Below are 18,359 nucleotides of genomic sequence, written 5' to 3' on the forward strand. Positions count from 1 at the left end.
GGGAAGAAGGGGGTGGGAACAAGAGAAAAGAAAAGAAAAAAAGAGAAAAGACCCAGATAAAAGCAAGGGAGGAGAATTAAATAAGCTGCCATATTTTTTAGCACTTCACAAAAACAACAGAAGAGGGAGCTCTAGAGTCAGGATTCCTGAACTAGACTCCTCCAGGAAAACTAATTCCATGTAAAATGAACAGAAAAATATCATCATCAAATACCACACAAAAATTATTCAAAGAGGGCTTCCGTGGTGGTGCAGTGGCTAAGAATCCACCTGCCGATGCAGGGGACACGGGTCCGAGCCCTAGTCCGGGAAGATCCCACATGCTGAGGAGCAACTAAGCCCATGCACCACAACTACTGAGCCTGTGCTCTAGAGCCCACGAGCCACAACTACTGGGCCCACGCGCCGCAATTACTGAAGCCCGCGTGCCTAGAGCCCGTGCTCCGCAACAAGAGAAGCCACGGCAATGAGAAGCCCACGCACCACAACGAAGAGTGGCCTCCACTCTCCACAACTAGAGAAAGCCCACACACAGCAACGAAGACCCTATGCAGCCAAAAATAAATAAATTAATTAAATAAATTTTAAAAATAAATTATTAAAGAAAAAGGAGCAAAATCACATTCCTATGCATAACAAAAGCATACAAGAAAAGACATATCCACAAAACAAATGAAAACTATAACCTATCATTTCATAAAAGATAAAGAAAGGCATTAATAATAAAAGATATGAAAAAATTTTAATATAATTAGAAAAATTCAGAAATGAGGTCTGGAATATAAAAGGAATTAGATATAAATGAAAAATAATTTTAAAAACAAATACTAAAAACAGCATAAAGGTGAAAGAGGAGAAAAACTTTTTAAATCATAAAGAAATGAAGAAAGTGATAAAAAGGACTTGAGAAAACGTGAGGGTTAAAGAAGTCAGACAAGGAAAACCCAACATGCGCATACCAGGAAACAAAAGCAAGGGAACAGAATGAACCCTAAACACCAATTCCAGAAAACACTCTGAAAATAAAAAAGATTTGGAAAGGCACGTCATCTGAGAAAATTGCCTAGAAGGACGAACGAACACCAAGACATATTCTGGTAAAATGTCTGGACTCTAAAGAAAAAGGAAAATAGTTTATGAGCATCAAGGAAAAGAAACCAAGTAACTTATATGGAAAGATTGTCTTCAAATTCTAAGAAAATGAATTACGCATTTAAGATACACAAAATAGGAAAATGTGAGCCAATGATTTTATACCCAAACTAAACCAAATTAACATTGACATATAAAGGCCACGACGCAAGAACGCAGAAATCCTTTCCACAAGTGTTTTCTGGGAAATCTACTATAAAAGGAACTTCAGACAACCAAACTGACTAAAGGGGCACTGATACAAGGACTGGTGGTGAGCATTAAATATATATTTATTACAGAATTAAGTTATTAATTGTAACACAAAATGAACGTAAAAACAAGACCATAACATGTAATGGTTATATGCTCTGACAACAGAGAATATAACTATTTTAAAACATGAAGAGAGAACATATTATTGGTATAGGATTGATACTGTGTGTGGTATGTGGGAGAAAGCAAATGAGTTACTAAGTAATATTTTAGTTTTGTTATTCCTGGTGTCCTGGAGAACCAGAATTCTTGTTGTAGAAGAAAGAAAAACAAATGTTAGATAGAAGAGGTTAAGTAAAAACCCCTTAGACCTGAATTTTAATTGGAATTATAATTCCAATATATTTATAATTATACTTACAATTCCAATTTATCAATATAGTATACAAATCACAAGGTAATTTTTAAAAACAAATTTATTTGTTTATTTTTGGCTGCATTGGGTCTTCGTTGCTGTGCGCGGGCTTTCTCTAGTTGCGGTGAGCAGGGGCTACTCTTCGTTGCAGTGCGCGGGCTTCTCACTGTGGTGGTTTCTCTTGTTGCGGAGCACGGGCTCTAGTTGCGCGGGCTTCAGTAGCCGTGGCTCGCGGGCTCTAGAGCGCAGGCTCAGTAGTTGTGGCGCACAGGCTTAGCTGCTCCGCGGCATGTGGGATCTTCCCAGACCAGGGCTTGAACCCGTGTCCCCTGCATTGGCAGGCGGATTCTTAGGAAACCTCCCAAAGGTAATTTATATTTCCTAGCTCTATCCACTAAAAAGGCCTAAAAAGAATAACCAGTCAGTAGCAAACAGCATTCCTAGCACCCAGATTAAAATTTCATTTCTCACAAAAAGAAATCAAGGTTTCTTAGAGAAATGGCTGACTCCGGATGTGGGGCAGGAATTGTACAAGATGAGCCTAGAACATCTCCTGTGGGAGGTGGCTTGGAAGCTGTCAAAGACTACTAGGCTCAGGAGTCAACTTGGAGAGGTTCTCTTTCGTCAAAGGTGGGACAATGTGAGTAGTATCAAAAAGGATAACTGCAATGTTTTGAAACACATTAAATACATTTAAATCTCTGCAGGGACTTCCCTGGTGGCGCAGTGGTTAAGACTTTGTGCTCCCAATGCAGGGGGCCCGGGTTCGATCCCTGGTCCGGGAACTAGATCCCACATGCATGCTGCAACTAAGAGTTCTCATGCCACAAAACTAAGGAAGCCAGCGAGCCGTAACTAAGGAGCCCACAAGCTGCAATTAAGGAGCCCGCATACCACAACTATGGAGCCCATGTGCCGCAACTAAGGAGCCGGCGAGCCACAGGAGCCCTCGAGCCTCAACTAAGGAGCCTGTGAGCTGCAACTAAGGAGCCTGCCTGCTGCAACTAAGACCCGACACAACCAAATAAATAAATTTTTAAAAAAATCTATGCATTCAAAATAATATTAAAGAAATAGTAATTGGTCACTTTAGAAGATGACAGGAAACCAACTTCTCATTTTGAACGGTTACCTTTATACAAACTGTACCACGGGGTAATAAGCAAAAGAGCTGAGAGGAAGTTTCTTTTTGTGCATGTGGGTTGAAGGGTGACTTCCAACAGATCTCAGCAACGAAGCTGCTCTGCTCCGTATGAAACCCTGACCAACAAGCAGGTCATCTATGAATGGCTTGGCACCAGCCTCCCTGCAATCATGCGCTGAGTGACAGAGAATGAGGCAGCCCCCTTTCTGGCCATGCCCCATTTCCCAGAGAAGTTTCTCTTTACAGAAATATTCTAACTAGTAAATACAGAAGAAGGAATGACAAAATTAAAATATCACCACCTTGGAACCTTTGTTAAATTAACGGATCTAGGCATTGAGCATCGATGGCTGCTACAGCACAAATGGCAACAGGCAGACTTATGCGCCTGCGGATAGAACACAGTGCCACCTATGAAGTGAGCTTGCCAAAGAATAAAATCCAAATACAGCCAAGCTTCTAGACCCAGCTACCAATTTACTGTAAATACAAAAGAAAAAAGAACATATGGGCACCATGGAGATGGAATCAGCAAAATTCAAGACTGTAGCAAACTCTACAGATCAACAAAACCCATTTCCTTTAAAGTGCGAGGAGAAAAAAAGAGATGGAGGGGCAACTTGTAGCTTTAAAAATGCTTAAGAGACAGTAAATAAAAAAAGACAAATACTAAACCATAATGTTTAAGGATAACCATTTGGGTGATATAACTATAAAGAAAAGCAAGGCAGTGATACCATTCAAGTCAAGATGGTGATTCCTTTTAAGAGGGCAAGCAACTGATAAAACTTTATTTCTTAACCAGGGTGCTGGTTATAAAGGCGTTCACCTTAAACCATTCATAAGTTATATATCATTTTGTTCTATGCCATCTACATATGTTATATTCCACAACAAAGGTTAAAATTCACATTAAAATTTTTTATATTTAAGAAGTAAACTATTAGATACAATTAAAACTAGATTTTCTTCTTCCTTCTTTTTTTGGTGTGGCACTATTAAAATTTCCTTTATCTCTGACTAGAAAACAATATGTGAGTAAATATATTACATTGTCCTTTATTATCTAATTCATATAAATATCACTAGAATCCATTAAGAATCCATCTGAGAACTTCCCTGGTGGCGCAGTGGTTAAGAATCCGCCTGCTAATGCAGGGGACACGGGTTCGACCCCTGGTCCGAGAAGATCCCACATGCCGTGGAGCTACTAAGCTGTGCGCCACAACTACTGAGCCTGCGCTCTAGAGCCCGTGGGCCACAACTACTGAACCCACACAACACAACTACTGAAGCCCATGCGCCTAGAGCCCGTGCTCTGCAACAAGAGAAGCCACCGCAATGAGAAGCCCGTGCACTGCAACAAAGAGTAGCCCCGCCGCTCGCCGCAACTAGAGAAAGCCAGTGTGCAGCAACGAAGACTCAATGCAGCCAAAAATAATATAAATAAATAAATAAATGGAAACTTAGATTAAAAAAAAAAAAGAATCCACGTGAAAACATGAAAACCTAATGACTACCATTCGACTTCAGGATGGAAGTGTGAGCTAGTAAATTACATGTGATTTTTAACACTCTCTGGACATTAATGATATTATCATTCAGGTGAATGTCAATCAACTTCTAAGAATACCAGAGAACAGACAGGTAAATAGCACATGGCAGGTGATCTAACAGAAACCAATACCTTAAGTTGGTCAGTCAGAAGCTGATTATCCAACTAGAAACATCAGAGATTGATCCAGGGCACAGTATACAATAGGTCAGATTAGCTGATGCTCAAGGTACCCTGGGCTCCACCTTGTCATGTTAACGTTTACAAATTCAACAGCCATGGCAAAGCGCCATCTCTGCACAACTAACTTTGCTAACTAACTTGGCTCACATTCACCCATCCAACATTTTTCTTCTGGCTTTCTTTTGGAATTTCTGTTTCTCATTCATTTGCAAACAGCAGTGAGGAATGGTGGATAAGAAATGTTGGCTTGGGGTTTCCCTGGTGGCGCAGTGGTTAAGAATCCGCCCGCCAATGCAGGGGACACGGGTTCGAGCCCTGGTCCGGGAAGATCCCACATGCCGCGGAGCAACTAAGCCCATGCGCCACAACTACTGAGCCTGCACTCTAGAGACCGTGAGCCACAACTACTGAAGCCCGCGCGCCTAGAGCCCGTGCTCCGCAACAAGAGAAACCACCGCAATGAGAAGCCCACGCACTGCAACCAAGAGTAGCCCCCGCTCGCCACAACTAGAGAAAGCCCGCGTACAGCAACGAAGACCCAACACAGCCAAAAACTTAAAAAATAAAATGAAATAAATAAACTTATAAAAAAAAAAAAAGAAATGTTGGCTTGACTGAAATAAGTTCATGCAAAATCAATGTGCTACTCCCCAAGCATTATTTCTGATTAGTTTTTTAAAAATTCATAAAGGGTCTGAGAAGCCACATAAAAAGTTACCTGCCTGAGAAATAACAGAGTCTCACTGGCTCATAAAAAAGGAGCCCTCTATAGTCAAGACATTTTTACGCCTATCTTTTACTATAACTAAAACTCAATTTTTTAAAAAAACTCAATTCTACGTATTACATAGTGTGCGCTCATCTATTTCACATTGGAAAATGTTAGGAAATTTTACCCGGAAAATGACGGAGAATGTATACCAAGTCAGGAACTACTCACTCATGTTTAAGGCAGCCATCCCTCCTTGCGGAGCTGCCGGGTAGACATTCGGTACATTCGTGGTCATGAAATCTGCAATCTGCTGTAATGCCAATAGGCCTGTGGGATTCTTCCCCTTCTTAAATTGTTCCTGTATCATTGATTCCAATTCTTCACAGAAAGCCTAATAAAAGGCAAATTAAAACAATGAGATACCGCTTCTTTTCTGTTCCTTGGGAAGGCAGGGGTAACTATCGCATAGACCAATTTTCTGTTTGTTTTCATCCAGTGCTGGAAAGGCAAATGGATATTCTCATATATCACTACCTGGAGCATAAATAAGTACACTCTTTCTGGACAGTAATTTAACAAGATAAAAGCTTAAAAATTTGAACAGGCATCCTATTCCTAGGAATCTTTTCTAAGGAACTAATCACAGATGTGCTCAAAGACTTATTCATAAGGATGCTCATTCCAGCATCACCAATAAAAGGGAAAACAGGTAACAGTCTACATTTTAAACAGTAGAGGACTGATTAAATACCCTGAGTCACCTTACAACACCTGACACTGTTCTAGGCACTGAGGACACATAGGAAGAAAACGGCTTTGCCATCAGGAACTTAAAGCTTAGTAAGGAAAACACAAGAAGAAACAATCCACTGTACAAAGGACCCTCTGTATCAACAGCATTCCAGATGGCCTATATGTGCAGTACGGAGCTGCGCTTAGCAACGACCAGCACGTGAGGCCTGGAGCCACCCATCTGGACCCCAGACTCTTTCCTCAACAGCAGTCACCAGCCAATGACCTTGCCTGTTTGCTTGGTCCTAACTCCGGATGGTTAAATATCCACACCCTCCCCTCTCAGCTCCCTGATCGCCTCTCCTCCGACGACCGTGTCATCCAATTCACCCAGGCCTCCTATTTCCATGGTCATGCCCTAGAGACCTGCTCACTTCTAGTAACTGGGCCCCTCTTCAGTCTCAGAGCCAAGCACGTGCTCTCCAAACACCCTCTCCTAGTGTCCAGCTCACCCTCTCTTCAACCCCGTCTTGATCCTAAGACCTTATCACCATCCCATACCTTCCCTGTGTCCTGACCTCTCTCACCCAGCTTAGGCCCTTGGTTTACAACTATAGCCATTCCCTTGCTTACAACTCTCTACCATTTCATGTGGCAAAATCCCAACCCCAGGTTAAGTTCAACTCTTCACACCCTTTCTATTCACGCTGCTGAAAGTGGCTGGGGGACAAAAACGAAGACCGTACCGCACTGTCTCACTGTAAATCCATGACCACTGACCTGAGTGCACCCTTGACATTAACCCAGGGATCATTCTCGACTTTTCTTGCCCATTCCCTCGCCTACTCTTCATGCCTTCTCTACACCACTCCCTGTGCCCATTCTAAGCAGATGCCTCCACTTGTTATTCCACTGAGAACAGAGAATCAGTCTGAAGGAAACTTCCACAGGTTCCCTCTCACATCTCCCAACTGTCAGCATCTGTACACACAGGGTGGGCCTTCCCACTCCTTACTGCAGTTGAACGATCCACGCTCCTAAAACCAAAAAACCAACACCGGGTACATTCTACTCAGTAAAGCCCAGGCCTTACCAGTCTTCCCTCTAGGGTCCTTTCTCTGTTCCCAGACCCCACAGTGCATGTGGGTCAGTAACGTTTTGATGCTGACCCTGTTCTTGACCCCTGTGGGTAGGGACGTGGCAGCCCCAGTGCCCCCAGCACAGTGCCTGGCACGTACTCGGTACTGGAAGCTTAGCTTCTTCACGCCATCCTTAGTGACTTTCACTTGGTTTCTTATTACTTTTACACAGGAGAACTGCTCAAGCCAAGTCTAGATGGTATCCTGATTCTCTTTTTTTTCCCTCTCACCTCTCCCCCCCCATCCATCAGCAAGTCCTATTTATTCCACCTTCAAAATAGAACACAAATGAGTTTACCTTTCTCCACCTCTACCACCACCACTCTGGCCCAAGCTACCACTACCTCTTGCCTGGAAGTCAGCTTACTCTCTTGCCCTCTACGGTGCTCTCTGTATACCAACCCAGAATGAGCTACTCAAAGACTGCAGCGTGCCGTTCCCGTCTGCACCGTACCCTGAGCTGGGCTGACGCGGCAACTGCCCCCTCCTCCCTCTCCAACCTCACTGCACCCCGCACTCCCACTTCCTATGCCCAGACCACACTGGCTGCCCTTGGACTCTTCAAGCTCGTTCCTGTCCTGGGAATTTCATGTCTGCTTCTCCCCCATCGCTGCACGGCCAGCTCCTTCCTGTCGTTCAGAGTTCAGGTCAAATCCTCCTCACTCAGAGAGGGCTGTTCTACTCAGTCACACTCAATCTAATCATCCAGCTACTTCCTGCACTGTGCTTCTATTTGTTGCTCCTTGGTTATCTCCTTTGACTAGAACGTAAAGTCTGAGACTTGATCTGGGCGCTTACACAGGTGTTATACATATGTCAAAATTCATCAAGCTGTGTACTTAAGACTTGTGTACTTTACTGTAAGTTATATTATGAGGAATAATATATGAATAATAATAACAACTAAACAAATAAGCTTTGTATGCTAAGTACCCAGTTCCTTGCAGATAGAGATGATCAACATTTAAAAAAATAACTCAAATGAATTATCTGCCAAGTGACACCCCAAAATATTAAGGAAATAAAACAAGAACAGATTAAAAAGATAAAAAGAATGAAGCACACACAAAGGCAGCAGCATCAACATGAAAACAGCACTACTTTACCTAAATATGCAAACAGAAGACAGGTGGGTGTGATTGTGGTTCAAATGCCGACCACAACTAAAGGTAAAATCAATCAACAATCAGGTGTTGCTGAGACCTACTAAGTGCCCAGCACCAAGCTAGGTGTTTTGGAGGAAAGAGTAATTTTTAAATGGTCGCAATATATAAAGACTCTCTGGCAAAGCAGTGAGAGAGTGAAAAGGAGAAATGAACACCTCCTATCCTTTATGATACTGAAGATTTTTCATTTGTGTGTCTGATAACTTGAACTAAACTGAACTCTTTAACAGCCATACACATATATATACAAGGCACTGATTTCCTGTGTTAAGGTAAACGGACTATGACACATACAACAGAGCGTAAGAGCTGAAGTAGTGGAAGAAGGAAGAGGGCACTTGGTCAGAGACAAAGCTTCTCTTACGGGACTTTGCAGAATCATGGACACCCTCTTCTTTTGCTCCATCATATTGAAGTCCTGGCGAAGGTCTGGTGCCATGTTCCTCTCTCGCAAGTATTCTGGATTGTTCTCATCCACTCTGTCGAAATACCTCTCTTTGTGAGGGGCTGTGGTCGGGGGTGGTGAGGTCACCACTGCAGCCTGAGTATCACCATTCATTGCACAATCTTTCCAGGTTCCTACAGAATCAAAACAAAAGACAGTATTGTTTTTGAATCAATGTCCAGTAGCATTTCATAATGAGAACATCAGCCTGATAAATACAATCTCCAGCATGAGGATGCCCTGACTGACTGACCAGTCAGAGCCATGACGTGTGATGCTTCTTTGTGGCTTCTGAGGCACGTGGCTGACCAGCCATTGCCCACCCTTCCACCAACCAAGGGCAGTTTTTGTCTTTGCCACTGTTCTTCAGCAGACAACAGGAAAACAATCTAACAAAGCTAGTATATCCTCTGACAAACTGAAAAAATATAATTAGATATGAAAATTTTGACCACAAGATAGTTTAAAGTCATCATATTGTCCCAAACAGACAGGATCTTCTAAAAGCAGCACAGTTCATTTCTGGAGAAATTTGATTCATGATATTGTCCCCAAAAAGGACTGGTGGCAACTCTGCAAAGGATTCGCCACACAGGTCAAAGGAGAGAAGGCACTCACACATCTGTATTCATGCAAATGGGAAATGCTCTTCATCAACATCACCTTCTTGGTTCAAAGAACAATAATAGTAGGCTCTGAAAATGTCAGCATGTCCTTGAGTTTGTGAATAACCTGAAAAGATGCCCAAATGGCTCAAATTTAAACGTCTGCTAATATGGCTACTTACTTTACAGTCTTTTTTTTAAAAAAACACTTATTTATTTGGCTGCGCCAGGTCTTGGTTGCAACAATGTGGCATCTTTGTTGCGGTGTGCGGGATCTTTAGTTGCAGCATGGGGGAATCTTTTAGTTGCGGCATGGGGGATCTTTTAGTTGCGGCATGCAGGATCTAGTTCCCTGACCAGGGACTGAACCCAGGCCCCCTGCATGGGGAGCTCGAAGTCTTAACCACTGGACCACCAGGGAAGTCCCACTTTACACTCTTCTTAATCCCAATCTTTTATTTGAAATGCTGTTTGAACACACTAAATTATATTCACCTTTTAACTATAAATCTCTAAATAGCACCTTTACTAATCATACAAATAGTTCATTCTGCTTTTGTAACCCACTGAATGACAGCTTTAACGATATATATATGCAGTGTTTACTGAGCATCTTTTACGTGCAGTCACTGTGCTGGGCACAAAATTAATCAGATGCAGTCCTCACTTTGAGGAAGCTGGACTCACAGTCCAGAAGTGGAGACAGACTCACTGAGGAAGGCAGTGGTGCTGATCTGGAAGTCATCAGCACAGAGGTGGGGGCAGGAGAGGAGAGGAAACTGGCCAGCAGAAGCATGTAAGTTGAGAAGAGGGAGCAGGACCAGCGCCCAGAACCGTTTTTGCCATACAGCTGGTATGTAACTACAAAATCTTGAATAAATTAAGAACAAGAAGGAAAGGATAAAGACACAAGATGAGAAATAGTCTCAGAACCCACAGGCAGAGAGTTTTAATGGCGAGTGAGTGAACAACAGTTCCTCAAGCCACAGAGGATAAGCAACGTAGGGATTTAAAAGAGGTGATTAAATTAGCAACTAAAAAAGTAAATGGTGCTCCTTCTTACACTGTGTACAAAAATTCAGTCCAAACAGAACACAGACCTAAATGTAACAGCAAAAACTATAGAATACTTACAAGAAAGTAAAGGAGTGAACCTAAGAGACCCTGGTTTAGGCAAAGTCTTATATGACACCAAAAGGATAGCAACAAAAGAAAAAAGATAAACTGGACTTCCTAAAAATTAAAAACATTTGTGCTTCAAAGGATACATAAAAAAGTGAAAAGACAACACATAAAATGGAAAAAAATTTACAAATCATATATCTGAGAAAAGATTTACATCCAGAATATACAACTTAATTAAAATAACAATTAAAAAACTTGAAAGTCATCAAGCGACCTCAGTAGATGCCACATAGAACAAAACTGCCCAGTTGAGCCTTGCCTAAATTCCTGACCCACAAAATCATGAAATATGAATAATAAAATAATTATTTTAAGCTGCAAAGTCCTGGGATGGTTTGTTATGCTGCAACAGATATCTAAAATAATGTTTGTAATAAGGGGAAGGAGAATGAAAGCAGCCAGAATTGTATGCTAGACATTGTTCTTTACCTGTATTTGATCCTCTCACCTCCCCTGTTTGTCAATATACTATTGTTTTCCTCACTTTACAGATAAGGGAACTTAGGTCACCCAGCTAGGAAGTTAACATGGCTGGGATTCTAATGCAGCCCTCCTGGATGCAGAACTCCTGTTCTTAACCTCTAAGCTATGTTGTAAATGATGATGATGGTGACAGTGAGAGGAAACAATGTTCCCAAAGGGATGGGAAGGGATGGAATTGAGGGCATAGATGCCTTGAACAGGAGGATCCAACCAGGATTCTGGGGCTGGCATTATTAGCTTTTTAGTGTGCATATGAATCACCTAAGAATCATGTTAAGATACAAATTCATATCCAGTAGGTCTGAGATGGGGCCTGAGATCCTGCATGTCTCACGAGCTCCCAAGTGATACCAATGCCACTGGACTCAAACAGCAATTTGAATAGTAAGGCTTTAAAGAATAGTTTATTAAAAATATATATTTTGTGGTACCAACAGCCAAAGAATCAGTTGAACATTTTTTTAAAGAAAAAGATCGATTTGGATATTGCTTTTCTGAAATCTAAAGATATGATAGAAGTAAGAGCATACTTGAAGTGACACTATTTCAAAGACTTAAAGACAAAGCTTAAAGACAAAGTATGAAAACAATCAGTGACTAAAAGGCAATAAAACAGAATAAGTGAACCAATGACCTAAACGTAGTCTTTAAAACTTACCCTTCTCTGAACATATCCTTTAAGATGTTTAGTGTCATCTGTTTACTTTAACCTAGTTTGTTCTAAAAGAAGGACCCAAAGAACAAAACATTAATGGCTGTCTGACATTTCTTCATTAGATATAAATGAACCTGACCATTCTGAGCCAATGATAAAAATGTTCCACTTCAGCATTTCAAAAAAACAAAAAAGGGACTCCCTGACGGTCCAGTGGTTAAGACTCCACTCTTCCACTGCAGGGGGGCTCAGGTTCAATCCCTGGCTGGGGACCTGCATGCCATGCAGTGCGGCCAAAAATTTAAAAAAAAAAAAAAAAAAGACAAAAGGATATACAGTATTATGAGTTCTCTATTATCAAATGAGTCCTAATTTTAAGCCATTTTCATCAGTAAATAAGGACACAGGGGAACATTTTAGAGGCAACTATAGCTGCTTCCTGGTTCCCAGAGCTGACTGAAAGAAAAGAATCTTTGTAAAACCAACATGCTGATGATAAGGCAGAGATTGCTCTCATTTTATTACAAATTGCCATATGAATGGGAGAAGATAAAGACTGAAGACCAGATATGCATGTGGTCTTCCTTCAATAAGGAAGTCTATAAACTTAAAGTATACATATTCTGAGCCCAATAACCAAGAATAAACATAATTCCAACTTTTAAAGTACAAAACCTGTACTTGGGGACTTCCTTGGTGGCACAGCGGCTAGGACTCTGCCCTCCCAATGCAGGGGGCCCAGGTTCGATCCCTGCCCAGGGAACTAGATCCCACATGCATGCCACAACTAAGAGTTCGCATGCCACAACTAAGGAGCCCGTGTACCACAACTAAGGAACCTGCCTGCCACAACTAAAAGACCCAGCGCAACCAAATAAATAAAGAGAGAGAGAGAGACACTCTTTAAAAAACAAAAGCCTGTACTTGGTTTTTGTCAATTACAGCTTCAGGTTTCACTGATGTCGTTTTTAAGTGTGTGTTAAAACAGCAAATTTTTCTAGGAAGATCTCTACAAAGAAGTCATTACTTAATCCAGATTTTTAAAGAAGAAATGGAAAAAATACAGATGCAAAAAAAACTTCCTGCAACATTATTTAGAATAATTTTAAAATAATTTAAAAAGTAAGATCAACATCCAACAATACATGAATGGCTATAGCATAATCTGCTCAATACAGTATTATGAAACTATGAATATTCTTTAGCATAATACACGAGACTATAACATGTTTAAGTGAAAAACTATATATTTCCTATTCTATTATATAAAGTTATCAATATTATCACTGTAGTCACATATAGACAAGATGATATAATGGCAAATAAGCTGTATTAAAGTTGAATAAATTGATTCAAGAGAAGTAGGGATTAATGTTCCTCTATCTCAATATTCCATAAAGTTGCTATAATTTAACCTGTGTAAAAATTTTAAGACTTCACTAAACTTAAAATGTTGATACTGAAATCAATGAAATCTCTGGGAATAATACTTTCAAATAAACAAACATACACACCCAGCAGAACCCAAAAGTCTGGCTGAGCCATGACAAACAAGCTTGGCCTGCCCAGGTGACATCTCGCATTCACCCACTTTTCTCCACCTCCACCACATCACTCTAATCTAGATAATTACCACTCACCTCCTGGACACACAGTAGCCTCCTAATTAGTTTCTCCACTTCCAGTCTCCTAGCAACCCCCACACCAATCCATTTTTCACAGTGAGGCCAGAGAGAGTTTCAAAATATAAGTCAGATCATGTCATTCATTCCCCTGCTTAAAACCCGACAGGTAATAGGAGGTTCTCTGCCAGATCCTGATTCAAGTAAACTGTAAAATAAAAATCTAAAAATGACATTCGAGACAATTAGAAATTTGAACACTAACTGGACTTGGATGGCATTAAGGAATTACTGTTAAAAATTTTAGGTGTGATATTATTATGGTTATATTAGATACATACAGAAATATTTATGGATGAAATAACATGACATCTGGAATTTGCCTAAAACTTATATGGGGTCGAGGGAGAGTAAGGATTACACAAAATAAACAAGACTGGCCATGAGTTAGTAACTGCTGAAGCTGGATGAAGGATAAAGCAGGGTTCATTATACTATTCTATTTCGTATGTGTCTGAAATGCTCCATAATTTTCCTTGCTCACAGAATAAAGTGCCTCCAGACCTTTCATAAGCTGGTCTCTGTCTGCCTTCAGATGAACAAATTTCAGCATGTTCTTTCAGACAGGTATGACTGATATTGGGATGAAAGGATATTTTAAGATTAACCTCCCCTTTCTACTAACACCACAGAAAATACCACTCTGCCTAGAATGTTATTTATTCTGGAAATAACAAAAAGTGTGCCCTGGAATATTCTTTCTTAGCAAAGGTATTCCAGTCCCAGGACAATGCACCCTCACTAACATGTAACTAAACCTCAGATCAGAAACCAGACAAATTTTTGTTTCTCTAACACATCTAATGAGCTAATTCTAAAGCTCTGGGAGCAGATTCAATTATTTCTTGGCATCTCCCTTCTGGCACAGACATTCTGCTAACTATTCCAACCATTCACATGATTTACTTTTGAATCCCTAAAAACAGAACACTCAAACCAAAGGCTGAAACAAGAAGGTGGCCGTTAACAAAATTCTCTGGGTCAGGCGAATGCTGAAGACCTAGAGGGTCTTCTCCATTTCTAAATGTTCTTCAAACAATCTCAGAGAGCATAAAGACTGCCAGGTGATAATGAGCTATCACACCATGGAAAATAAACCAGGAGGTATCAAACATGCTCATACGGTAATAAAAGTGGCAGCCTCTGCTGGTGTCCCTGGCCACCTCACAGCCAACTCCAGACAGCCTTTGGTACCGTCAATAGGAAAACAAGGTAAGAGGTGACCTCTGCAGTATCTTCCTCTATTTCTATTACTCCAGGTACTTAATATATCTCCACCAGAGCCACTTTCCACATCACGTGCAAGGCAGCAGAGATAAAAAGTTACAAAATGAGTAGGAGGCCACAGACAAATAAATGTAATCAAATACTCTTGGTGTCATGAGAGAAATCTACTTACATATCAGCAGGCCAAAAGTGTCCAGGGGGAGGTAGAAAAAGCAGAGAGAGGGTATTATGGGTTGAACTGTACGCCCCCAAATTCATGTTAAAGCCTTAACTCCCAGCACCTCAGAATGTGACCTTATCTGGAAATAGGGTCACTGCAGATGTAATTATTTAAGATGATGTCATACTGGAGCAGGGTGGGCCCCTAATCCAATATGACTGGTGTCCTCATACAAACGGGGCATTTGGACGCAGACAAGACTACAGGGAGAGGCCATGTGAAGGTGAAGGTAGAGATGAGCTGAGGTGAAGCATCTACAAGCCAAGGAACACCAAAGATTGCCAGCAAACCAGCAGCCAGGGGAGCGGCCTGGAACAGAGGTTCCCTCACAGCCTCAGAAGGAACCGGCCCTGCTGACACCCTGATCTTGCACTTCTGGTCTCCAGAACTGAGACGATAAACTTCTGCTGTTCCAGCCGCCCAGTCTGTGGTACTTTGTCATGGCAGCCCTGGGACACTGATGGAGCGGGCTGCCCCAGGACACTGATGGAAAGCTTCACAGAAGTGATGCTTTCAGAGCTAAGCAGGTGCTTCCAGGTTGGCTTGGGGCAGGTGGCAGTCACCTGGCGAATGAACAGCTCTGGGAGGGCTCCGTAAGGTCTGCACCCAGAATGAAACGGCCCCATCAGGCCACACTTAATTAAACAGAAGGTGGTCTCACCAAAAAAAAAAGCGCAGCTAGGGGAGGTGATGGATATGTTAAATAACTGGACTGTGGGAATCATTTCACAATGTATACACATGTCAAATCATCACGCTGTGCCCTTTAAACATATTACAATTTTATTTTTCAATTATACCTCAATAAAGCCAGAAAAAAGCTTAAAAAATAGAGTGACGCCTTTGCTGGGAAGAGTGACAAGATTCTCTGCAAGCTTGGCAGAGCTAACAGTGACGGCCAAGCCTAGGCAAAGGGCTGGGGACAGTGCTGCAGAGACAGCCCACACCCCGTCCAGCGCCTCAGGTAGGCAAGTGGAAGAGACAAGGAAGCCCCCGCCGAATCCATTACAAATTCTCAGAAACCTTCAGTTGTGGAAGGGGTGCCCAGCCAGTCAATGAAAGGGGAGTCTCTAAATCTCCTGACAAAGGAGCCCAACACTGAGCCATCTCCCAAATAAAACAGAATACAACCACAATGAGTTACAACCCTCACTGCCAACATTACTAGCCTAGTTCTCCACCTCCCCTAAAGGACAAACGCCTACCTTACGTTTAAGATTCCTCTTCACAGCTTCGGGCTGAGTGTGCCCTGCTCAGGACTCACAGCTCAGTAAAAGCCTTTAATTACTCTGATCGGATCATTTCTATTCCTGTGTCTCCAGATGTTCTCTTGCAGATGAAACTGCTCAAAAGTTCCCTTTAAGATAAGCACTGCTTACTAAGTGATAATTACTGATCTAAAGCTCATCTTTTACATGTATTAACTCATTTTTCCGAAGGATAAGGAAACTGAGGCACAAAGCAGTTAAGAGCCTGCAGTGGGGTTGCTAGGATCTGAACCCAGGCTGCCCAGCTCCAGAGCACCTGCTCTTACCTCTGCCACACACTACCTCTCACCATCGTATGTCCAGGAAGCTCAAATTAGAAAGGAAAGAAAGAAAAAAAAAAAAAGGTAAAATTGAATCAAAGCAGTGCTTCCTAGCCTTGTCGTCTGCTCTTATGCTCCTCTCATTGAGGAATTATAAGGGTGGGTCCTCTTGCTTCCTCTCTCCTTTAGGATGAATGATTCGTTAACAGATTCCCAGCCTGAATCGTCCACATTTTATTACGTTTTTATATAGTTATATAGCAGCTGTTGTTTTTCTTTTACTATAGCACTTAATCAATCTTCTGGTGTACTATTACAGAGATTCCAGTTACTTGCTTAAGGTTACACAGCCATAGTGGAGAAGCAAGAATCTGAAATTAAGACTATGGTTTAGACACAGGGAACTCTACTCAATGCTCTGTGGTGACCTAAATGGGAAGGAAATCCAAAAAAGAGGGGATATATGTATACATATAGCTGATTCACTTTGCTGTACAGCAGAAACTAACACAACATTGTAAAGCAACTACACTCCAATAAAAATTATAAAAAAAAAAAAAAAGACTATGGTTTAGAGACTGCACTCTTAATTGCTTCTCACCAAATGGTCTTCCTGTGCTGATGAGAGGATTCTCCAGTCCAAGGGTCAGTACTGGGCAGTGGACAGGCCCTTGGGCTAGGTATCAGTGGTCAGTCCCACTTGTTCCACTGTATAATGTCATCACTTACGAAGTCCTCATCTATGAAGTAACAACATCTCCCTAACCTAATGATTAAATGAGACAATGTATCTGAAAGCACCTTAGGGAAAAAATGATAAAATAGGATAGAGGCATAGTCATCATCTCTATGACTCACAAACTCCAAACCAAATATTCCCCAAATCCAGTTGAGGAGAATGCAACTAGAAAATGCAAGGGATCAGAAGAGTGACCAACGCGTGAATTTTATGAGGACAGTGCCACAGGCCACTGTAGAGTACACGCTTCCACACAGACTCGTTCACTCAAACAACCCTGCGAGTTCCCAACCTGCGGAGGAAGAGCTGACTGAGTTTCAAGTTCCTGAGGCCGCAAGATAAATAAAAGGCCGAATCAGAACCTGAACCCAAGACCGCCCATTCCAAACGCCACGCTTATCCATCAACTGCCACACAGGAAGTCAAAATGCGGATACTGGCTGAGAGCAGGTAGCACACCGGGGTCTACTGTCTCTAACTCAGCACCATCTCCCCACTAAATAGCACATTAACAGGCCTCAATAAACATCGGGTAAGTGGGTGAATGGTGGAAAGGAATACACAATCATTCTCCATTACTAATTTCACAAAATTCTGCTTTCATCCAAAAAAAATGTATTTGAAGTAACATCCACTACTTTCAGATAGCATGTGAGCAAATATTAATCAGTATACGCTTAAGTGCTTTCAAGAAGAAATTCCACAAAGGAAACTACAATTCAGATTTCAGGAGAGGAATCTGGGAGAAGTAAATTTTATGTATGGTGTCTCACAATTTAACAAATAACCACCACACCACAGGAGGGTCTCCACTGTAGTTACTATACTGATGCACATATTGAGTTACCCATGCCCAGAACAACTACATGTAGAAAAAAGTAGAATTCAACTTTATCCTCTGACAGCATCAACCACTTTCTCTATTTTAGATCCTTCATGATACTGTTACTGTCCTTCAATTACTTTACTATTTTTATTTTTTTAACTATATTTTTGCTGAAGTAATGAAGACTTTCAAACTTTACGGTTTTATTGAAACAAAACTTTTCCTGAATTTCATTCCATGAGGGTGCTTACTATGTAAGGGTTTGAGTTGGATTTTTGCTTATTTTTCTGGGAAGGAGGAAAGGGGGAAAGCTTGGCAGGGCTGTTAAGTAAGGAAGATTAAAATACCACAAAAACAGACTTCCGTGGTGG

The 18,359-nt window shown here is 41.5% G+C and overlaps 1 protein-coding gene across 14 annotated transcripts in view; it reads right to left on the minus strand.

Annotated features, from left to right (window-relative positions):
- Nucleotides 1-18,359, minus strand: part of ADD1 (adducin 1) — a 76,986-nt gene that overhangs the window by 32,609 nt on the left and 26,018 nt on the right. For all 14 annotated transcript variants that reach the window (XM_057546362.1, XM_057546360.1, XM_057546359.1 and 11 more), the window contains exons 2-3: nt 8,758-8,972; nt 5,585-5,747 (exon numbers count right to left, since the gene is read on the minus strand). In XM_057546362.1, the coding sequence (XP_057402345.1) occupies nt 5,585-5,747; nt 8,758-8,952 (358 nt within the window). In that variant the 5' untranslated portion in view covers nt 8,953-8,972. The remainder of the gene's footprint in view (nt 1-5,584; nt 5,748-8,757; nt 8,973-18,359) is intronic.

Source organism: Balaenoptera acutorostrata, chromosome 5 (genome assembly GCF_949987535.1).
Source record: "Balaenoptera acutorostrata chromosome 5, mBalAcu1.1, whole genome shotgun sequence".
In the NCBI taxonomy this organism is placed as follows: domain Eukaryota; kingdom Metazoa; phylum Chordata; class Mammalia; order Artiodactyla; family Balaenopteridae; genus Balaenoptera; species Balaenoptera acutorostrata.